At 38.2% G+C, this 20290-nt stretch overlaps 1 protein-coding gene across 1 annotated transcript in view; it reads right to left on the minus strand.

Annotated features, from left to right (window-relative positions):
* The window catches only part of DCDC1 (doublecortin domain containing 1), a 352665-nt gene that overhangs the window by 309465 nt on the left and 22910 nt on the right, over nucleotides 1–20290 (minus strand). The window contains exon 5 of the mRNA XM_045825425.1: nucleotides 10736–10829. Coding sequence (XP_045681381.1) covers nucleotides 10736–10829 — 94 coding nt within the window. The remainder of the gene's footprint in view (nucleotides 1–10735; nucleotides 10830–20290) is intronic.

Raw genomic sequence — 20290 nt, forward strand, 5'->3', positions numbered from 1 at the left:
AACCACAGCAGGTACCGTCGACCCACGGCGACATGTAAAATGAGTGAAAAGAGGCCTCTATATGAGCTACTGAAGTTTTAGTGCCATTTGTCACCATAACATATATCCTAACTGATGTAGGTTGCTGAACTTGACTAGACAGAGAAGAATAATCATTGAGTGGGTATGAAATAGCATGCACCAAGGTAAGGCAGCTGGACATGGCACAAGTCGTGCACTGTCTGAGACACTGAAGGGGCTGATCTAGCTAACACAGAAGGTGCACAGCGGGGAGCTGCGAGTTGTGGGTGGTTCAACTGAAGGGGCGGGGCGAGGCCACATCATGAAGGTGCTGGAATGTCAGGATACAGAGTGTGTAGGATTGTCTTGATGTGTAAACTCTTAAGCAATAATAATAATAATAATAATAATAATAATAATAATAATAATAAAAAAATACAGCATATATCAGGAAGATTACCCTTTAGCAACATAAAGGATTAAGACGTAGGAATAGAATTTGGCTGTCTGACTCGTGAATAGATATAATATAATAATATTCATTACTATGAACAGCTAAATGTATTTGATATCTGTTGCCACAATAATGCTGCATAGCAAACGTCAAAACTCAGTGGCATGAAACAATAAACATTTATTTAGTTCATGAGTCTGTAAATCAGCTGGGTGGTCCTGCTGGACTCGGCAGAGTTTGCTCACATGTTTTAGAATCAGCTGTCTATCGGCTGATCTAGAGAATTACCTTGGCTGGAATAACTGGGGTAAATTGGTTCTACTCTGCTTCCTTTTTAAAAAATATATTATTGAGGTGAAGTTCATGTAATACAAAACCAACCATTTTAAGGTGAATAATCCAATGGCATTCAAAATGAACCACCACTACCTCTATCCAGTTCCAAAAAGAATACCATCATTCCAGAGTAAAATCCCTTACACATTAAGCAATTTCTCCCCATTCCCCTTCCCCCCGCAGGTCCTGGCAAACACCAATCCACATTGTGTCTGTATGAATCTATTTTAGGTATTTCGCAGAAATAAAATCATACATCACCCTTTATTTCTGGCTTCCTCCACTTAGCATGTTTTCAAGGTTCATTTTCAAGGTTCATTAAAGCATTATCAGCACTTCATTCCTTTTCATGGCTGAATAATATCCCATTGCATGTATGTACCACATGTGTTCTACAGTCATCCTTGCACAGACCTTTGGTTTCTGGCTGTTGCTATTATCTATAATGCTGCTATAAATATGTATGTACATGGACTTGATTATGTTTTCAATTCTTTTGGGGTATATACCTAGGAGTGGAATTATAGGGCCATGCATTTGTCTATGTTTATCTGTGTTTATCTTTTGTAGGAACCACCAAATTGTTTTCCAAAGAGCTGAACCATTTTACATTTCCACAAGCAATATACAAGCAATTTTGGAGGGCAAATAATACAAAAAGACTGAGAATTATGGAGGGGTCTTGACTAGGTGGCTTCACGCCTTGATGGTGCTTTAATATGCAAGGACTTTGTGAGTTTTAGACAAAACTCACAAAGCTTTTTAACCTTGGTGATATTGAGCAGCTTATATTGGACCAAGTAGATAAGTTTACAGTTTTCTAGTTGTATTTTTACTTAAGGGCTTGTACATGAAAAATAGGGAGGTCAGCCAGAAATTTTATAATAGGCAAGGGCTATATAAAATTTTAAGTGTGATGGGTCATGGCAACTAAATGCAGCTGGGACTGTTTTCCACTAGCCTTGGCCTTCAGAAAATGCTGGCCAGGGAGGAGTGTATGATGGTTTTAGTATCCTGAGGAGGACTGTAAAAGCCCTAGCTCCCCTAGCTGGTCATGCTTGCCTTTCTGTGAAGGCGGCTACAGCTTACTCCTAAACCATTCAGTGAACTTTGCCTGTGACTGAAGGTAAGTAGGAGATTAAGATTAGATTATTTTGGAAGGTTGAACAGTGTTTGCTGCTTTTTTGTGTTTTATAGCCAAATCTGCAGGTCAAGACTTTAACGTACAAGGTCTGTCCAGGAAGTATCCAGACGTGTAATATGAAAAATGGAGGCATTTATTGAAGAAGATATAAAAACACTGTACATAGGACAATGATGCCTCAGTCTCCTTCAAAGTTATGACCATAAGGAAATGTGGTTCATTGGTAGTGGTTTGAATGAAGTCATTAGCAACTGCAGCACGATGTTCCTTCTGATCTGGTAGCAGAAACTGTGGAACAAATTTTGCCACGATACATTTCATGCCAAGATCCTGTGTCAAAATCTCAGACACAGCAATTTTGGGAATCCCCAGATCAGCTTCTAGTTCTTGCACTGTCAGTTGCCAATCTTTGTTGATTGCAGCCTGTACATGTTCAACATTCTTAGGTGTTCTGCTTGTTGCAGGCCACCCAGAATGTGGATCACATTCAAAAGATTTTCAACCATCTTTGAAGCATTTGTGCCACACTTTCATTTGTGCTGCACTCACTGCATCATCCCTGAAAGCCTTCTGAATTATCCAAATAGTTTCTGCGAAGAAATGTTCAACCTTAATGCAAAATTTGATGCAGATTTGTCATCACTCTACTCGCTCAGTCATTTTGAATGCAATGGCCACACAGCACACACGCTCACTCAGTGGTGTCTACAGCCCCCACTGACTAGTACAGTGAAGTTGTCACTGTTTGTGCATGCACATTGCAGTCTGCTCTCCTTGACTGCCAGTTTACACTGATGTTGTGCAAACTGTTCTCATTATATTAAAGTGGTTGGACTTTTTCTGGATAGATCTCGTAAAGGGCAGCTGAGTTCTGCATGTACTGCAGTGTGGTTCTATCTTTAAACTGTCAATACCAGGCCAGATAGGCAGCACTGAATCCCCTGTCTCAAATTCTAATCTTCATTATGTTATTTAAAACTGCATTCTAGGCCAGAAAGAACTTGTGGATGAGCTAACCTTAGAGTCACATAGCCTGTCCACAAGCTTTTAAAGTAACCTCAACCAACCAACCCAAGTTGGCTCTGAATTTATTTGTCATGTAAATGTTGCTCATAGTTCTAAATTTCAGAAACCTAAACTTCATCTTCACACACAAAAAGGTGGTGGATTTATTATAGGAACACTCTACTTTCTTCAGCTAAGGTAGAGAAACAACCTGATGAAAGTATTACAAATCTAGGAATAAGATTTGCTAAAAGAGTCAAGAAGAAAGGAAAGTGTTTTTAAAATAACTTCAATTTTACAGACACACAGATATGGAGAACAAACTGATGGTTGTCGGAAGAGATGTGGGTGGAAATGGTGAAGGGGAATAGGAGGTAAAAGTTCCAGTCACAATTCATGATCCACGGGGATCATGCACAGCATAGGGAAGACACTCAACAGTGTTGTGAGAACGTGCTACAGTGACTACCAGAGCTATTGCAGTGACCACTTCGTTAGGTACATAAACGCTGAATAACTTGTACACCTAACACTCACATAACACTGTATGTCAACTATAATTTTAAAACTGTTTAAAGTGAAATAAAATATGCTTCAATCCTATGATGAGAACACAGCAATGTATGCAGGCAAACAAGGAAAAGGAAGGCTTATTTGGCTGGAGAGGGAGAAGACTGCCTTAGAACAAAGACAGCATCTGACCTTAGCATACATACTTTCAGATATGAGAAGTATAAACTGACATCCTGAAGACCAGGGTTGAGCGTGCAAAAGATACACCCAAATCTAACTACTCTGAAAAAGGTTAATACAAAAAGAGAAAATATTTTAATTCTTACAAAATCACAAAACAGTAACCGAGGCCCAGTGAAAACTCACAGAAATAAAAATAAGATCTTAGGGAACAAATTCAGAACAAACCCCCAGAGAAGCCAGAATCCCAAACACTAAAGAGATGGTTATGTTACAGATAAATTAAGTAAGAGAAATGGAAAAATCTCTTTGGAGGATGAGACCATTGTACAGAGCACACATAAAATCTAAACAAATCGGAGAAGGGCTGCTAGGAAGATTAGCATAAAATACTAAATAAAAAGTCTTTGGTGAAGACTTTTTCTTCAAAGTAAGAAACGATTTTCTTCAAATCGTAGGCCCAAAAATGTATGGGCCTACAATTTTAAAAAAGGCAACAGCAAGACGAATGATATTACAGGGATCCAAGCAGAACAACAACAGTTCAAAGAGCCCAGATCTAAATTAGATGTTGGATGGTGGGAAAATGCATCCTGGGTCCGATTATTTAACTCAGGGAGGTGAAAATGGATAAGACTGGTTTGAACAAAGGATGCTATTGACAAAGTTGGAACTTATTGACTTTATCTCTCTCACTATGAGAGACACTGCGAGAAAAATATCTACAGGAATATGTTAGAAAAACACAAGTGTGGAGCAGAAAGCTAAGGGACATGAAAAGAAAAAAAGAGAAAGAACTCCACTGCAGCAAACAATGCAGCACAAGCTGGTGCGTGAAGGAAACTTTTCTGAAAGGAAGAGAGCACAGCAGAGGCAAATCTGCAGGAAACAAGGACAGAAACATGAACTCGAGTGTGTCTTCAGGGGGAAAGGGCAGTAGTATTGGTCCTCACTCGGTACCTACGAAAATGAGCCTCAGCAACATGAACAGCTCGTGAAAATCAGAAATTCACCAAAAGCTATTCTCCAACTGAAGCCGATGTGGAGATGGGGTGGCGAAAGCTGAGTGGTGAAGTATGTTTCTTAAGCTTAAATAGTTCTGTGACCACAGGTGATTGTTCCAGCAGCCACTGTGCCCCAGGATTGAAAACAGTGCCCCCAAGACAAGGTGGACGCTGTGCCCCAAGAAAGGACCTACCCTCAGTCAGCACAGGGGGCCAAAACCATGGAACTCAGAGGGAAAAGGACACGAAGTTGTTGAGAATACTTCACGAAGGGGAAAAACCAGTACATCGAATAAGTCTTTATGGCTGGGTCTGCCACCAATGCAAATTTCCGAAGTTGCAAGCATGCAGCCTCGAAGGGCCCTCTTTGAGAATAATAAAAGTAATACTAGCAGCAATAATCACAATGTTATATAATGCTTACCAAGTATCAGGCACTTGTTTTAAGGGTTTCACATATAATTTGCTTAATCCTTACAACAGCCTATTAAGATAAGTACTCTAATCTCTAATTTATGGAGCAGAAAACTGATCCTCAGAGAAATAAAATAATCTGTCCAAGGTCAGACAATAGGTGGCATAATGGGAATTTGAACTCTGGCTCCAAACTCAGAGCACTTAACCAACATTTCATTCAGCCTCTTAGAGAGAGGAGACAGTAGACACTGGTCAATGTTTCCCTCAAGACAGTACAAAAGTACACAGTACTGTAGTTAATGCTTTGATAAGAGATTGCTTCCCAGTGAGTGATGTCACAGATCATAGGCCCTGCTCAACAGCATAAATCAACTAGCATCTTGAATAAAGACTGACCATAATGCTTTCTCTTCTGCATCTCCCTTCCCTTAGTCTCTGCTATGGTCTCTGTCGACAGTCCCGCGGGTCTGGATCATGCCAAACATCGGGTCCCGGCATCATTTTGCTAGGAATGGCCACGTTAGAAACTGAGGACTGGCTCCTGTTCTGAAGGTGCTGGGGGGGCGGGGGAGGGCTGATGTTGTGATCGTCTTTTGGGTCAGCTGGAAACAGGGCACATGATAAAGTTGGTGTAGACCCAGCTCAGATTCTGAGGTCCTGAGGGAGGGCACCCACCGCGGGGCCCAGACGGTAGCTCCTGGAGAAATTCCAGCTCAAACCAGGCATCCAGAAGCCATCTGGCTGACACTGGGACGAATAAAAATTAGACAGGACCTTCATTTCACTGAATTTTAACTTGAGGAGTTAAAAACTTTTACTGGGTTTCAACTTACAAAGGTAAGATTATTTAATTTTGGAATTTACTTCTGTGTAGACTTTAAATTTTTATTTTTAATTATTGGGGAATTTTTACACTTTGAATTTAATTTCTTCATGACAAAAATCAATAATGGGCAAGAGTTACCATTCAAATTCAGAGTATCTCTACATTATTTAAATTTTGGGATTGAAACATGTTAATCCTGTCATTTGATCTCATTGGAGAATTTCTGAAGAACTTGTCAGAGAATGAATATACAGCTACTCGGGGCACTGCTGCTGGGCATAATTTGGGGTGGCAAATGGAACAGGAAATTAACATCCAGTGTTTAATAGCATGGCCTTGGAACCAATTTAATTAATGTGCTATTCTAACTTCGTATCCTCTAGGGTAAATTTCATATTATCCACCATGATCTGGACGGATCCACCAAGGAGCAGTGTTTGGTTTTTGGAACAGCAGACTCATAAAGTTCCCAAGAGACTTAAGATCTTCCTCCACAAGTGGGAGAGTGACTCCTCTGGTTCACCATATGCAATAATTAAGCCAAAGAAGTGATGAGAACAAAGAGCTGGGCCTTGTCAGGGGTGATGAGAGTGTTACTATGCAAAGACATCAAAATCTGGCGCTGACAATATGTGTTCTGCTGCGTTAATGTGCTTCAATAACACCAACTAGCTCACATGTGATTGGTAAGTAGGGGAATGACATCAGTACAGTATGGAAGTTTGGTTGGTGAATCTGTGCCTTTTTCTCAGCAAATGAGGCCAAGACAGTAGGAGTAGAATTCTATCCTTTAGCAGGAAAGACAAAAGGACCTTAGTACAACTGCTGTTCTGTGGTTCCCTTCCCAGAAAGGTGCCCTCTTGGCCTTACATGTCTCTGTGGGAGTTTCACTTCTCTGTGACCTCCTTAAAGACAGTGTCACTGGCCCTGGCTGGTGTGGCTCAGTGGGTTGAGCACAGTCCACACACCAAAAGGTTGCCAGTCTGGTTCCCAGTCAGGGCACATGTCTGGGTTGCCAGCCATAGCCCTGGGTTAGAAGCAATAGATCCATGTTTCTCTCTCTCTCTTTCTCCTTCCCTTCCCCTTTCTCTAAAAATTAAATAAAGTTTTTTTTTAAAAAGAAAATAAAATAATGCCCCACTGGATCAATCCTCCAAGTGGATTTCCATCTGCCTTTCTCACACTTAAGTATTGGTTTGGTACAGCTTTAATGCCCTCTGAAGCAGCACTCAGATGCCTACTCAGGCTGATTATATTATCTCCTAAGTTAATAATTACTATTTTTAGTTAGCATTCTGGTTTTAAAGGTGCATAGATTCTGAATGATCTCCCTCAACTCCATTTTATCCATAACCCTTTTATTTTGGTGGAAGCGATTTTGCAGAATGCATATTTAATGCATATATTATGCCCCAGCAGAAATGTTGTACTAGCACGTTGACCATATATAGGAATACAGCATCTTTACACAATGGGTAGTTGTCTTCTTCTATAGAAAGAATAGATCTATACAGGAGCCACAACCAAAGAACCTTTCCACATGTAACAAAATACATTGCTTTATTCAAATCTTCTATTTAGAAATCTAAAACTATACGCAATTTTCAAATCCTATGGGTTTGTAAAGGTTTTACTAGACTCGATAAAGTAAAAGCAATTTCATGTCATATCAAATATGTTCATTTCTCAAAGCATATGAGGAAAACTTGAAAGTATATCTAATTCCAGAGACAGACTCATAGATGGAGAATGGATGACAGCTAGTGGGGGTGGGGAGTGGTTAGGGGTGGAGGGACTGAGCAAAAAGGAAAAAGGACTCATGGACATGGACAACAGTGTGGTGATTGCTGGGGGCAGGAGGATATAAGGGGACTCAATGGTAATGAAAAAATACAATAAAGATTATATATTTAAAAAATAAAAAAGAAAGAAAACAACAAAAAAAGAAAGTATATCTAATTCCAAAAAAGAAGCAACAGATAGAAGATACATTTTCTGTGTGTATCCATTCCTTGGTGCAATTACGCTTCTAATGTATGCTTAAAAATAAAAGTAATTGCTGTGATCTTAACATTCAACATTATTAAGTGACTTTTTCTGATCCAAAACAGAGCAAGCAGGCAAGCAAAAAACAAAAACAAAATACGAAAACATACAAAAAAAAACTTATACATCAAATCAGAGTATTAGCATTTATCTATTTAAATGAAGAGATAATTTTTGCATAGCACTTGATCTTTCCTAAGTTGAAGTTCAGAAAACCATCAAACATAAAAGTTCAGGGATCTCAATCATGTGATGTGCAAAATCACACTAACAAAGAAATAAGAAATGCAAAAACCTAATGTTAAGTGAGTGGTATGCTACATACTGGAAGTTCCTCCAACAGGATTAACTTCTCTGTGTTTTAAGTCCAGTGACTTTGTTATGCTCCCACATGTTAGTAGTTGCATAGGCTAATTTCAGCTGGCATGAGCTTTTATAAGTATGCAAAAACACAGGGCGAGGCACACATTAAAATGTGATAATAGCACACTTCTTTGACACATGAAGCATGAGGCATGAACCTGAATGACTCTGGCATCCGTGAAGTATCACACCTCAGAGTCAGAGACATTCTGTTTTGTTAAGCAATTTTGTTATTACCACATTTGGGAGGGGGGGAATCAAACTTCCAAAAAGAAATCTTTAATCTTAACCAGAGTACCATATAGATTTTAATTCTAGCAATTAACTCAAATCTAAAATTTTAGGTGAGCTGCAAATAATTCAAAGCTAGATAGGATCTTTACAAAATAAGTTATTTATTTATTTTATTAATGCATGTTTAAGGATTATAAAATATTGTTGATCATAAAGAAAAGTTTAGCCAGCATGACTAGGAAGGGGATAAAATGGCAAAAAAAAAAAAATCCTTAATAATAAAAAATCCTTAAAATCCTTAATAAAAATCCTTAAAAAAAATCCTTAATAATCCTTAATAATAAAAAATCCTTAATAATAAATCCTTAATCCTTAATAAAAAAAAATCCTTATTAAGGATTAATAAAATCCTTAATAATAATAATAACTCTCCCCACCCCTCAAAAAAATAAAAAATAAGGAAGGATTCCCTGAGTTAATGTGTCTTACCAGCAAATAACTATCTAATGCTCCTAGATAATGGGTGTCTATAAGTGCTTTACAAACTTCAGATGAAAACCCCTAATTAAAAATAATTATCATATCTAATACAAATATTGAAAATGACTAAGAAAAATAGATTTATTTTCTAAATGCACACATATATGTACTCCTTAGGAAATAAATTTAAGTTAGGAACAATAAGTATCAAAAATATCACAGTGATCACTCAATAGTATTAATCAAGGATGTCAAAGCCAGGAAAGTTTGCTTTTGTAGAGGACAAGAAAGGGTGTTAGACGCAAAGGGGAGTATCCAGGACAGCCACACCCTAAAATGACTTTTAGTTTTCTTGCAGTTAGAGTCTGCCACTTTATATGTTTGTTCTGGCACGTGGAACTAAGGTTTCAGTGACGTGAGAGGCTGTTAACAGTGGCACATTTCACAGTGTTATTAGTACCACTATTCAAATAATAGTGATTACTACTAAAGTAATAAAAAATAGATTTTTAAAAAGTAAAGCAATAGTAGTAATTACTATTAATAGTAATTTAATAGTAGCACACATATGGAATTCATGATATTTTTGCTTTCAGAGACCAGAAAATCAGTGCCTTTAAGAAATAAAAATGGATGTCTCATATTTGGACAAAAAAATACAATAAAATTGTGTTAAAGCACATATCAGAACCTCTGAAAAAGCTTCTAGAAGTTAGCCCAAATATTTTTTAAAATCTCCAGGTATACAGTAGTGCAATATTTCATTTTTCTTTTGAAAGCTTATACCAAAGAAATAAATAAATTATGAAAATGTATCAATTACTTTCATTTATTTAAGTTATGGTTTACGATGGTTAAAATACCCATCGATTTCTTTAAAAATCTAAGCTTGCTTTGTGCTATGGAGTGAATGTGCATGTTCCCCTGCCCCTCCAATCCACATGTTAAAACCTCATCTCCAATGAGATGGTATTTGGAGGTGATTAGGTTATGAGGGTGGAGCCCTTCTGAATGGAATTAATGTCCTCCTACCAGAAACCCCAGAAATCACCCTTGCCTCTTTCGCCACATAAAGACACACTGAGGAAAATCAGGAAGCAGGCCCTCAACAGACACGGAACCTACTGGTACCTTGGTCTGAGTACCAGCCTCCACAACTGGGAGAAATAAATGCTTGCCATTGAAGCCACTCAGTCTATGGGGCGTTTCGGGTGGGAGGCAGGGATGGTTGGGGTGAGGGGGCACGGTGGGGTGAAAATGGAGACAACTGTACTTGAACAACAATTAAAAAATAAATAAATATATCGCCCTGGCTGGTGTAGCTCGGTGGATTGAGTGCGGGCTAAGAACCAAAGCATCAGAGGTTCGATTCCCAGTCAGGGAACATGCCTGGGTTGCAGGCCATGGCCCCCAGCAACCGCACATTGATGTTTCTCTCTTTCTCTCTCTTTCTCCCTCCCTTCCCTCTCTAAAAATAAATAAACAAATCTTGAAAATAAATAGATAGATAGATAGATAGATAGAAGCCCAAAGGGACTAAAACATGATGAAATAAAAGATTCCCAACATTTTTATGCCCTTTCATGATTTCCCTTTGTATAAGAAAGATATATTATTCATGTTAAGCTCTTTTATTATATCTGTTTTCCTTTTAAATGCATAAAGTAAAAACAAAATTATATAAATACCTTTCATAATATTATCATATAGTTTAGAAAATCTTTGCCACTTACCTTTTGAAATATCTTTAATTTTTCTGCCATACAAATCAAAGAGATATTTGGCTGGTGAATTTAGGTTCATTCTCATTGTGCAAGCATCTAAAACCTACCCAGGAAAAAAAAAATCCTATAAATAATTTATCACAGTAAGCTCTGGCTAAATTAAATATACACTTAGAGTTCTTTCTACACTACATTGCTATTAACAGTTGTGTTATAAAATGAAACTTAATGATTTATAAAATATTTTTAATATGTGAAATAAAAAGGCAGTTAAAATTGTTAGCTGCCAATTATATTTTAAAGACACACAAATGTTAATAAAAAAGAGGAAGAAGATACAAGTATCAAAAAGTGGTTATACACTATTTAATAAATGGTAGAAATCTTGGGGATTTTTATATTATTCTTGCTATTTCCTATATTTTCCATTAATTTTACAATAAGAGAATATTACTTTTTAAATTAGGTTTTAAGGTACTCTCTTTACCTTAAATTCTTATAGTTATTATTATTCTAGTTATTAGGAATAACTATATTTAACTACATGAAGTTATAACTATAACTGCATTCCTAAATGTAATCTGATCACAGTTGACCTTGATATTTATGTTGTTCAGGTTTTAAAAAATGGAATAAATCATATTTCAAGGTTTTCCATGAGCCTGAGTCTCAAGAACTTTACTTTTAATAGTTTCTAATATGCTAAACCTCTTTTCTTAATATTTTAATGTCTCCACTTGTTCTTGATGTAGCCTTTGTAAAGGTGAAACAGTCACCTTTCCAACATCAGGGAAGATCTAAGCATCAGCTGGAGAGGCAGTTTTACTCGCATTGTGAGAAAAATTAAAGTAACAAGGAGGGTGGAAAGTATTAGGTAATCTAGGGCAGGTTTTATTAAGATTTTTGAAGTGACTCCCAAATCATGAGCTTGTCCTATTCATTTAAAAGTACATGATATATTCCAAATCCAAACTGAAAGTACTTTGTTTTCAGTTTTCACTATTCATTGCTGTAATATGCTACTGCTTTCGGATAACCAAGAACTACTGAAGGACGATGTTCGTTATAGGATCATCTGGTGAAAAGGACACCTTCCCACTGCGGATATCACTGGCTCCATTCCTGCCCGCTTCCATCCCTACTATAAAAATGAAGCCCGTAATCCTAGTCCTAGCCAAAGCAACTCATTTTCTTTGTGACAATGGACATATTTAAACAATTTAACATGTATGTTGAGTCAAAGTTGTACTTTCCTTTCAGTTTGGAGAACTACTTTCAAACACTGTGACTGATCTGGTTTATCTAGTTCCCGCATCAAGTGCTTTGTTACATTTAAAAGGCAAATATTTAACTGAGGGATTTAATTTAACCAAGTGGCCTTTACTGGACTATACGAGATGTTCTCAGCCTTTATTCTAAGCCTACACATGACCAATCATGTTCCCACGTGCCACATACTCCCACGGGCATTCACCAGATTGTGTGTTTCTTGCACACTAGCTGCAACCCAGAGCTTCGGGCAATTCTTCAGAAACTATGTACTACTGCTGTTTTTCTCAAAATCAAGAAGGAGTATCTATATGTGATTAAGGATGAAGTTGTAGGAATGATCTTGCACCTTTTAATTTATGAGGGAAATGTTCCCCCTATTAGTGTTCTACCTAGTCAAATAACAACATACTTGCAATATCCTTCACATGCAACTCTGCACGCTGTCGTGGGGAGCACATGCACTGACCTCCGATCTGCCTACCTGGAGTGTGTCAATGCATGAGTTCACTTCCTGACCAGTGCCATGTGTCCTCACAAGTCAGATACGATGCTCCGTAACTTGGAACAGCTCCTGTGATGTCACTGTCCCTACCACTCTAGCCCCCTTGGCTGGGATTGGTCCTTGTTACCCAATCAAGGTAATAACCCTGGGACCCTCTAAAGGTTGAACATCAGTCTTCCTGCCTTCCCTCCCACTCTCCTGGGTCAATTTCTTTAGTGGCTGCTACACACAAGTTCACATAGGACTCCTTTCCCATGAATCCTAATTCAACCCTAGATAAACCAGCCCATGAATTGAAGCATTTACTAAACGTGCTTGAAACACAATATGCAAAATATACAAGAGAAGGTATCAGAAGGATAAACTGGAGTTTTGTTTGCAACTTCAGGTAGAAAGGAGAGTGGAACATATTAACTGACAATGGCATAGGATCCACCCTTACTGTTTTCTTCTAATACTGTAAGTACTTTTTGAATAACACAGTTGGTCTCTAACTAGCAAAATTCTCCCATTGGTCGCTTTCTCCCATGTGACTTTGTGCCCAGAGAGTATCCCTTCACCACCACCACCGCCATGCTCATTGACAGAAATCCTTAAGGGAGATAACTCAGTATGCATTCTCCCTTCGCCAATCATCTGTGAAAACTATTAAGGATCTACAGTCGCTCCCACAGGCCCTAACCAGATGCAGCCCCCTCCTTAGGTTCCGCACATTCTCGATCTTCCCATTCTTTGTGTTTAGTTTTCAATCTCTCAATTTTACAAATCTATTATTTAAAAGTGCAGTGAAGCCCCTTTGTGCAATTCATAGTCCCTAGTTACTGGTGAAGGTTCAACTATCTAAATATTCTCCAAAGTTATAATTTACTAATTAAAGTAACTGAAATACGAGCTACTTAAAGATTGTCCCATTTACTTCAATTAAAATCTCAATGATTTAAAATTTTATTTCAAATATTGCTACGTTTGAGTCTTAAACCAGTCAAGTAAAAATCACATGGTTTTCTAACTCAAAGACTTCTTTTTCATTGTGCTAAAACACCAATAAAAAGGTTTGTGTGAGCCAGGTTTAAAGAGTTAAATGAGTTTAAAAATGGTCATTAGAAAATCAGATAGTAAAAATTAATAATGCATCAGCAACACTGTCACTCTCTTCTACTTTCAGAACATGAGACCCTTGCAGTGTTTAAGCAACGCTAGCCTTCACCAGTCGTGCTCTCAGAGTAAATTATCAGTGGTGTGAATTAGTATTAATATGTTTCTATCAAAAGCCCTGAAAGGAGCCTATACTAACAAGGTTGTTCTGATATTTCACAATCGAAACATATTTAATGGAGCCATCTTCTTGTAATAGTCAGGTTAATTAAAAGGCATTTCCACTAATCTGTAACTGTCAAACTTGTTAAAATATTACTTTTACAAATTCACATTACATTAATTTCTTATAGTTTAGGTTGTGGAGAGCCCTTCTGATACTGAAATTTCAAATCATCACGCTGTAAAGCCAGGCTCCTCTTGGCAAGCACCTGGGAAGAGACCTTCCACAAGCTCTTTTTAGTTTAATCAATTTGATTACAGTTCTAGGGGTCACCTCCAGCCCTGGGCACGTCTGGTGCGGTCTGCAGTTGCTGGAGTGACCACCGTGGACGTGGTCTGGGTTTGGTTTGTCAGTCCCCATCCAAGGGAGATGGTATGCTTAGCTTGACACCCCTGGAGGCCAAGTGGGCCACACCAACAAGCCCTCAGATTCGACGATGCTGTCCTCCTCAAAGACAGGGAACCTAGTGATCTTTTAACATGTTTTTATGAATCAATGCCCAGAAGTGTAAGCCCCGATGTGCACCTCCCTACATGCTCTCTTCAGCAGGGGGTCGGGAAACTACACGCCGTGGGCTAATTCTGGCCACGGCCCTTTTCTGTATGTCTTGTGAGCTAAGAATTGTTTCTATATTATTTTACTGTTAAGAACTAATAAAAAGAAAAATAATATTTTGTCACATTGTCACCGTATGTGAAATTCAAATTTCGGAGCCCATAAATAAAGTCTTGTTGGAAAGCAGCCACACTGTTCATTTACGTATTTTCTATGGCTGTTTTCACACTACAGCAATGGAGCTGAGTAGTTGCGAGAGACCCGAGGGTCCATAAAACCAAAAATATTTACTGTCCATGGCCATATACAGAATGTTTGCCTACTCCTGGTCTACTGCATCATCATTCACATAAAAACTACCATGTTGACAAATCCAAAGGACATTTTCTTAATTGCCATTTATTTTCATCTTTGAATAACATTTGACCACTTCCTCTTTCTTTTAACTTTCTTTTCCCTTAAATTCTGAAATAGGATGATCCACTAAATTTCTCTCCTGGTTTTCTGCCTTCCTCAGACGCCCGTTTACTTGAGTTCTATAAAATCAGTCCTGGCCCTCTTCCTTCCCGCCTCACTCTAATTTCTTTCGTAAGGCAATCTAGTTAGGGCCCCAGGGTTTCATCTTCCTCTACATACCCACGACTTTCAAAATGATATATCTACCCCTCAGCTCTCATCTGAGCTCCGACTATATAATACCTGTTCCGTATCTGCACTTAAACGGACCAAAGATCCCTCAAAATCAACATGTCTAAGACTAAATCCCTGAGTCCCAGCTCTTCCCCTTCAAGCTCAGTCTTCTTTTGTATCATAGGGAAAAGGACCTCCATCCATCCAGGAGTGCAAGCCAGAAACTTGAAGGGCATCCTTCATATTCTTAACACCTCAGTGTCCTCACCCCTTGTATCCAAGTGATTATCAGGGCCTGTTAATTTTATCTTCTAAAAAGATCTTAGAAAGACACCACTGTCTCCATTTATTTCTACTACCACACCCGGGTCCAGGCTATCGTCATCTGTCACCAGGACCCCGGCAGCAGGTAACTAACAGTCTCCCTGCATCTACCTGGCCCAACCAACGTGAACTTCACTGAGCACCAAAGTGCTCAAAATGTAAGTCTGGTTTACTCCCCGCTTCTGCTCCCAACTAAAACCTTTACATTTCTCACTGCTCTTTGCAGGGGAAAAGGCAAAAATCACTAAAATCACTAATCTGTCCTACAAAGCCACTTGCTCCCTCATATACTCACCTTTCGTTTCGTGGAATTTATCCGGCTCACTCTGGTTATGGAGTATTTTCACATGCTGAGCTCTCTGCTTGGAAAGGTTACCATCCTCAATATCTTTTATATGTACCCAGATAAACCCTGCTTATCACTTCTCAGAAAGACATTCTTGTGCTGCCTGCTCCACAGTTAATAATGTGGTTATTTTACAAGTGCCTTTCTCCACTGCGAGGCTAAAGATTCCCTGCGAACATGGGAGGACTGTGGCTCATTTCACCTTCCACTCTCTCCAGGTGCTTGGTGGACATCAGTAGTCATAAAAATATTATGAATTAATCAATGAGTAAAAGTGAATACAAATTATGTCTAATTTATATTGATTTCATCATAAATTTTATATTGTTAAGAGTCTGATCAATCTAGCAAATAGAATTTCAGACCGATTTTATAAAATTGTGCTATAACTAAAGGATTTGTAATTCTAGAAAAAAAATTTTTTTCAAATAAAACTAATTCTTTTTAGTACCAGACCACTGACCCTGTCCCGTCCTTAGGAAATAAAATTTACAAACCTCTTCACATGTATACCAATTTTCTCAGTTGCCTTCCCAATACCCACCTTCTACCTCATCCTTGCTCTCCTGATTCTGTTCAGGGGTTTGCCCTTGCCCCTTTTAACAAAGGAAGGCTACAGCTTTCTTGATTGATTTAAGTTAATTATGGTGCTCCTGTGTCCCTTATCAGTTTGGGGGTGGATACATAATCTAGTTGCAGCCAATGAGACATGAGAAGGGGCTTCTAAAACAGGCTTCTTCAGTCATATGGAAGAAATGACCCCTTTCTGCTTCTGGACAGAGTTGTACTTGGCAATGTAGCAGCCATCCTGTAGCCAGTGCACAAAAGCACACAGAATATAAAACATTACAGAGAACGTCACTAGAGTCCAGTCAGACTGTGCGTGGAACTGCCCTATTGTTGGATTTCTTGCTTTCATTTTACTGAAGTCTTTTTAAATGAGGATTTTTCTGTTATTTGCAGATGGTGTCATCTTAACTGATAGACAAAAAAAAATTGGCCCAGGTTTCTCAAATGAGAAAAATTGCTCTAGCTAACTTAATAAGTATTTGTACAGAAAATGTAACTATTCACTATATAGACCCAAGAAGCAAGCCATTTAATTAGCAACCTCCAGAAGAATTTTTGAAGAAATTTAGCAAGCTAAAAACTTTGAAAATGGATAATTATAAAATTAACTCACTAGAGTACTAAAAACATTTCACCATGGGCAATTAATTATATTTGTCTAGTAAAAGCTAACTACAATTTATCATGAATATTTTCAGAAAGGGAATTTGTTTTCATAGACTTTTTCTTTTGCTAACTAAAAGATTGTAAAATACATTATGAATTTTCAAAGAATTAAAATGTAATAAAATGTACTTGGCATAACCCTTGGCCAAGATCAACATTTTAAAATGACTTACAACAAGAATTATGATCATCATTTTTACCCTGAAGATGCCAGGAGATTAGGTTGAATTTATACCCATCTTATTAAATAGCTTAAAGGTACTTTCTTATTGAATAAATCCTAAAGATAAATCTACTAGCTGGGTATTTATCTTATTCTCATAAATGTAGCTGACAGAACGCACACCAAATTGAGTTATTTCCTCTTATTAGTAATGAACACGACTATGATTTGTAAAAGCAATCATATCTTGTGAATTTGAAATGTAGGTGTTCTAGCATTTTATTATTAAAATGTGAATGAGCCCTGGCTGGTGTGGCTCAGTGGACTGAGTGACAGCCTGTCAATTCCCAGTCGGGCTGTGCGCCCGGGTTGCGGACCATGTCCGTGGCTGGTCACGAGCAAGAGGCAACCAACTGATAGATGTTTCTCTCACACATCACTCTTTCTTCTTCTCTTTCTCCTTCCCTTCCCCTCATCCTAAAAATATATAAATAAAATCTTTTTTAAAAATATGAACGAGAGGTAGATAACCAAGGGAGATATTTCTAAATAACCTATTAGTACACACTCCTTGGATATTTTATCCTTAACTGATCCCTTCTTAAGAATAATCAAATAGCCCTGACTGATGTGGCTCAGGGGGTTGGGCATCGTCTCGCAAACCGAAAGGGTGCTGTTTCAATTCCCGGTCAGAGCACACGCCTGGGTTGTAGGCCAGGTCCTGGGCTGGGGGAGTGCAAGAGGCAACCGATCTATATTTCTTTTGCACACTGATGTTTCTCTCCCTCTCTTTCTCCCTCCCTTCCCCTCTCTCTAAAAATAAAATCTTTTTTAAAAATTATAAAAAAAAATTTAATAGCCCAGATTACTTTTACATTTTTATAATTCTAATCTTGTAATTTTTGTTTGTTTTTTAAATCTCTATTTTGATGTATAATATACATGAAACAAATTGTATCTATTTTCAGTGCACCGTTTGGTGCATGTAGAAAAAGGTGTCTGTGTAACCAACAGCACAATCAAGATACGGAATATTCCCATCATTCTCCAAAGTTCCTCGCACTCTTTCCCAACCACAGTTCAGTCCTCCGGGCCCCAGGCATCCGCTTTTCCGTCTGTCCTGCAGATTCATGTAAATGGAGCCAGATAAGTAATATTTTACTTCTGGCTTCTTTTTTATCACAGTGTTTGCTCCTTTTTATTGCTGAAGAGTATGCATTGGTACAAATATATTACAATTTGTTTATCCATTCACTTTATTGATGGACACTTTGGGGCTGTTTCTAGTTTGGGGCTATCATGAATAGAGCTATTCTGAACATTCACCTAGAAGTCTGTGTGTTGACATGTCTTATTTCTCTTGAGTAAATACAACAGGTCCTCAAATAACATACTTTTAGTCAACATTATAACATGGATGAGATGCACTAAGAACTTACCTCTTGTTTATATCAATTAGCCTATGGTAAATCTGGTTTCATTATATGCAGTTTTGCTTCAAGTCACTGGACCTATCAACAGCATTTTGTGAGGGCTTTACTGTACCTGGAAAAGGAATGCTAGAATGTGTAGTGTGTGTTTCTTCATAAGAAGTTGCCAGACTCGTTTGTAAAATGCCTGTATCATTTTGTACTCTCATTAGCTATATGTAAGACTTCCAGTAGCTCCAGACTTCACTATTTACAATATTTACAACACCCAGATTTATAACATTTAGCATTATCAGTCTTTTTAAATTTTAGCCATTCTAATGTATGTGTTGTGGTAATTCAGTGTGGATCTAATTTGCATTCTTTAACAATTAATAATGTTGAGCATCTATTATGTGCTTATCATCAACTTCTATGTCTAGATTTTCCTCTGGTTTAAAACCACCTGAAAAAGTCTATTTTGTATTTATGTCTTGAGAGTCATATATGAGTAATTCCTTAAACACTTACGTGGTTTTCCAGTAGTAACAGAGAAAAGTCACTATAATGAAATGCACTTACAAACAAATACTAGGGATTATCTGCTTCTTCTCTGAGTCAGACCGGCCACACACAGACTGCTCCCTTCCTGCTCACTCGCAGACATTCTCCTCTCCCTGGTTCCCCAACTCCCTGCACCAGTTCTGATCTAGCAATCAGTGATCTGCCTTCCCTTAACCATTTTTCTCTGTCACACAACTTATTTTCTTCCTCTTAAACCGCATGAGTAGTATAGAACAAATAAGAAACGCATGCCAATTTCTGTGAATTAGTAAGTTTGAAGTTTTTAGAACACAAGAACAAGAGTTCTCAAACTTTAGTCAGCCTAGAATTCACCTGGAGACATTTGTTAAAATGCAAACTCCCAGGCCCCACACTAAAGAGATTCCCAATACAACAGGCTTGGAGTGGGGCCCAGACGCCCAAACGTTAGACAGAGAGCCCAGGTGATTCTGACGCAGGTGTTCTGTAGGTCATACTTCGGAAACACTGAAGACTTTGCCTGCAATAAGTATATGTTGCCTTCAGACAACAAAAGGGAATATTCTGTTCTCATTCCTTTTTCCAAAGTGAGGTGTACAGACCCCACGAGACTGGGCAAAACAACCCATTGAGGTAGGAATTGAATATTAGAATTATCTTCTTACCTTAAAAAAACCTGCTTTATCAATGTTAAATAAAAGATGGACGTGGGAGAGAGAGAATGAGAATCAGAAAATAGACACCAGTGATAGGCAGAGGAAGTCAGAGGAAAGATAATTAAGTGGTAAATGATTTAGCAGACCAGCAATGTCAAAACTTAAGCTAGCAGAGCAAACTTGCCCTGTATTGCAGAACCCCAGAAAGGCTCAGAAATTTGAGCCACCAGTGACCTCTAACAAGTGCAGCTGAAAACAAGTTGACTGTTTCTATAAAAAGCAGTTAAACCCCTAAACCCTTCCCCAATATCAAGCATTCAAGGCACCTAGATTTCTGCCATCAGAAGAGAAGACAGGAGATCTGTTCTGTATAGAAGCTAAATCAGAGGAACTCTGGAATCAGAAGCACCAGGCAGATCAGAGTGTGATGGTATCTTACTAAAACAAGGGAAATTAAATTAAAATCTACATGCTGGAAGTGCAACTAATAGCCAGCCCCCTTCACTGCTTGGCTATTAACTCTCCAGTTGATAGATTCTATGTGGTGAAACTAATCAGCCCTGGAGAAAAGATCTACAGACACTGACAATTAGGGACCTTCCCCAACTTC

Source organism: Phyllostomus hastatus, unplaced genomic scaffold (assembly GCF_019186645.2).
Source record: "Phyllostomus hastatus isolate PE091 unplaced genomic scaffold, TTU_PhHast_1.1 phas_scaffold_585, whole genome shotgun sequence".
In the NCBI taxonomy this organism is placed as follows: domain Eukaryota; kingdom Metazoa; phylum Chordata; class Mammalia; order Chiroptera; family Phyllostomidae; genus Phyllostomus; species Phyllostomus hastatus.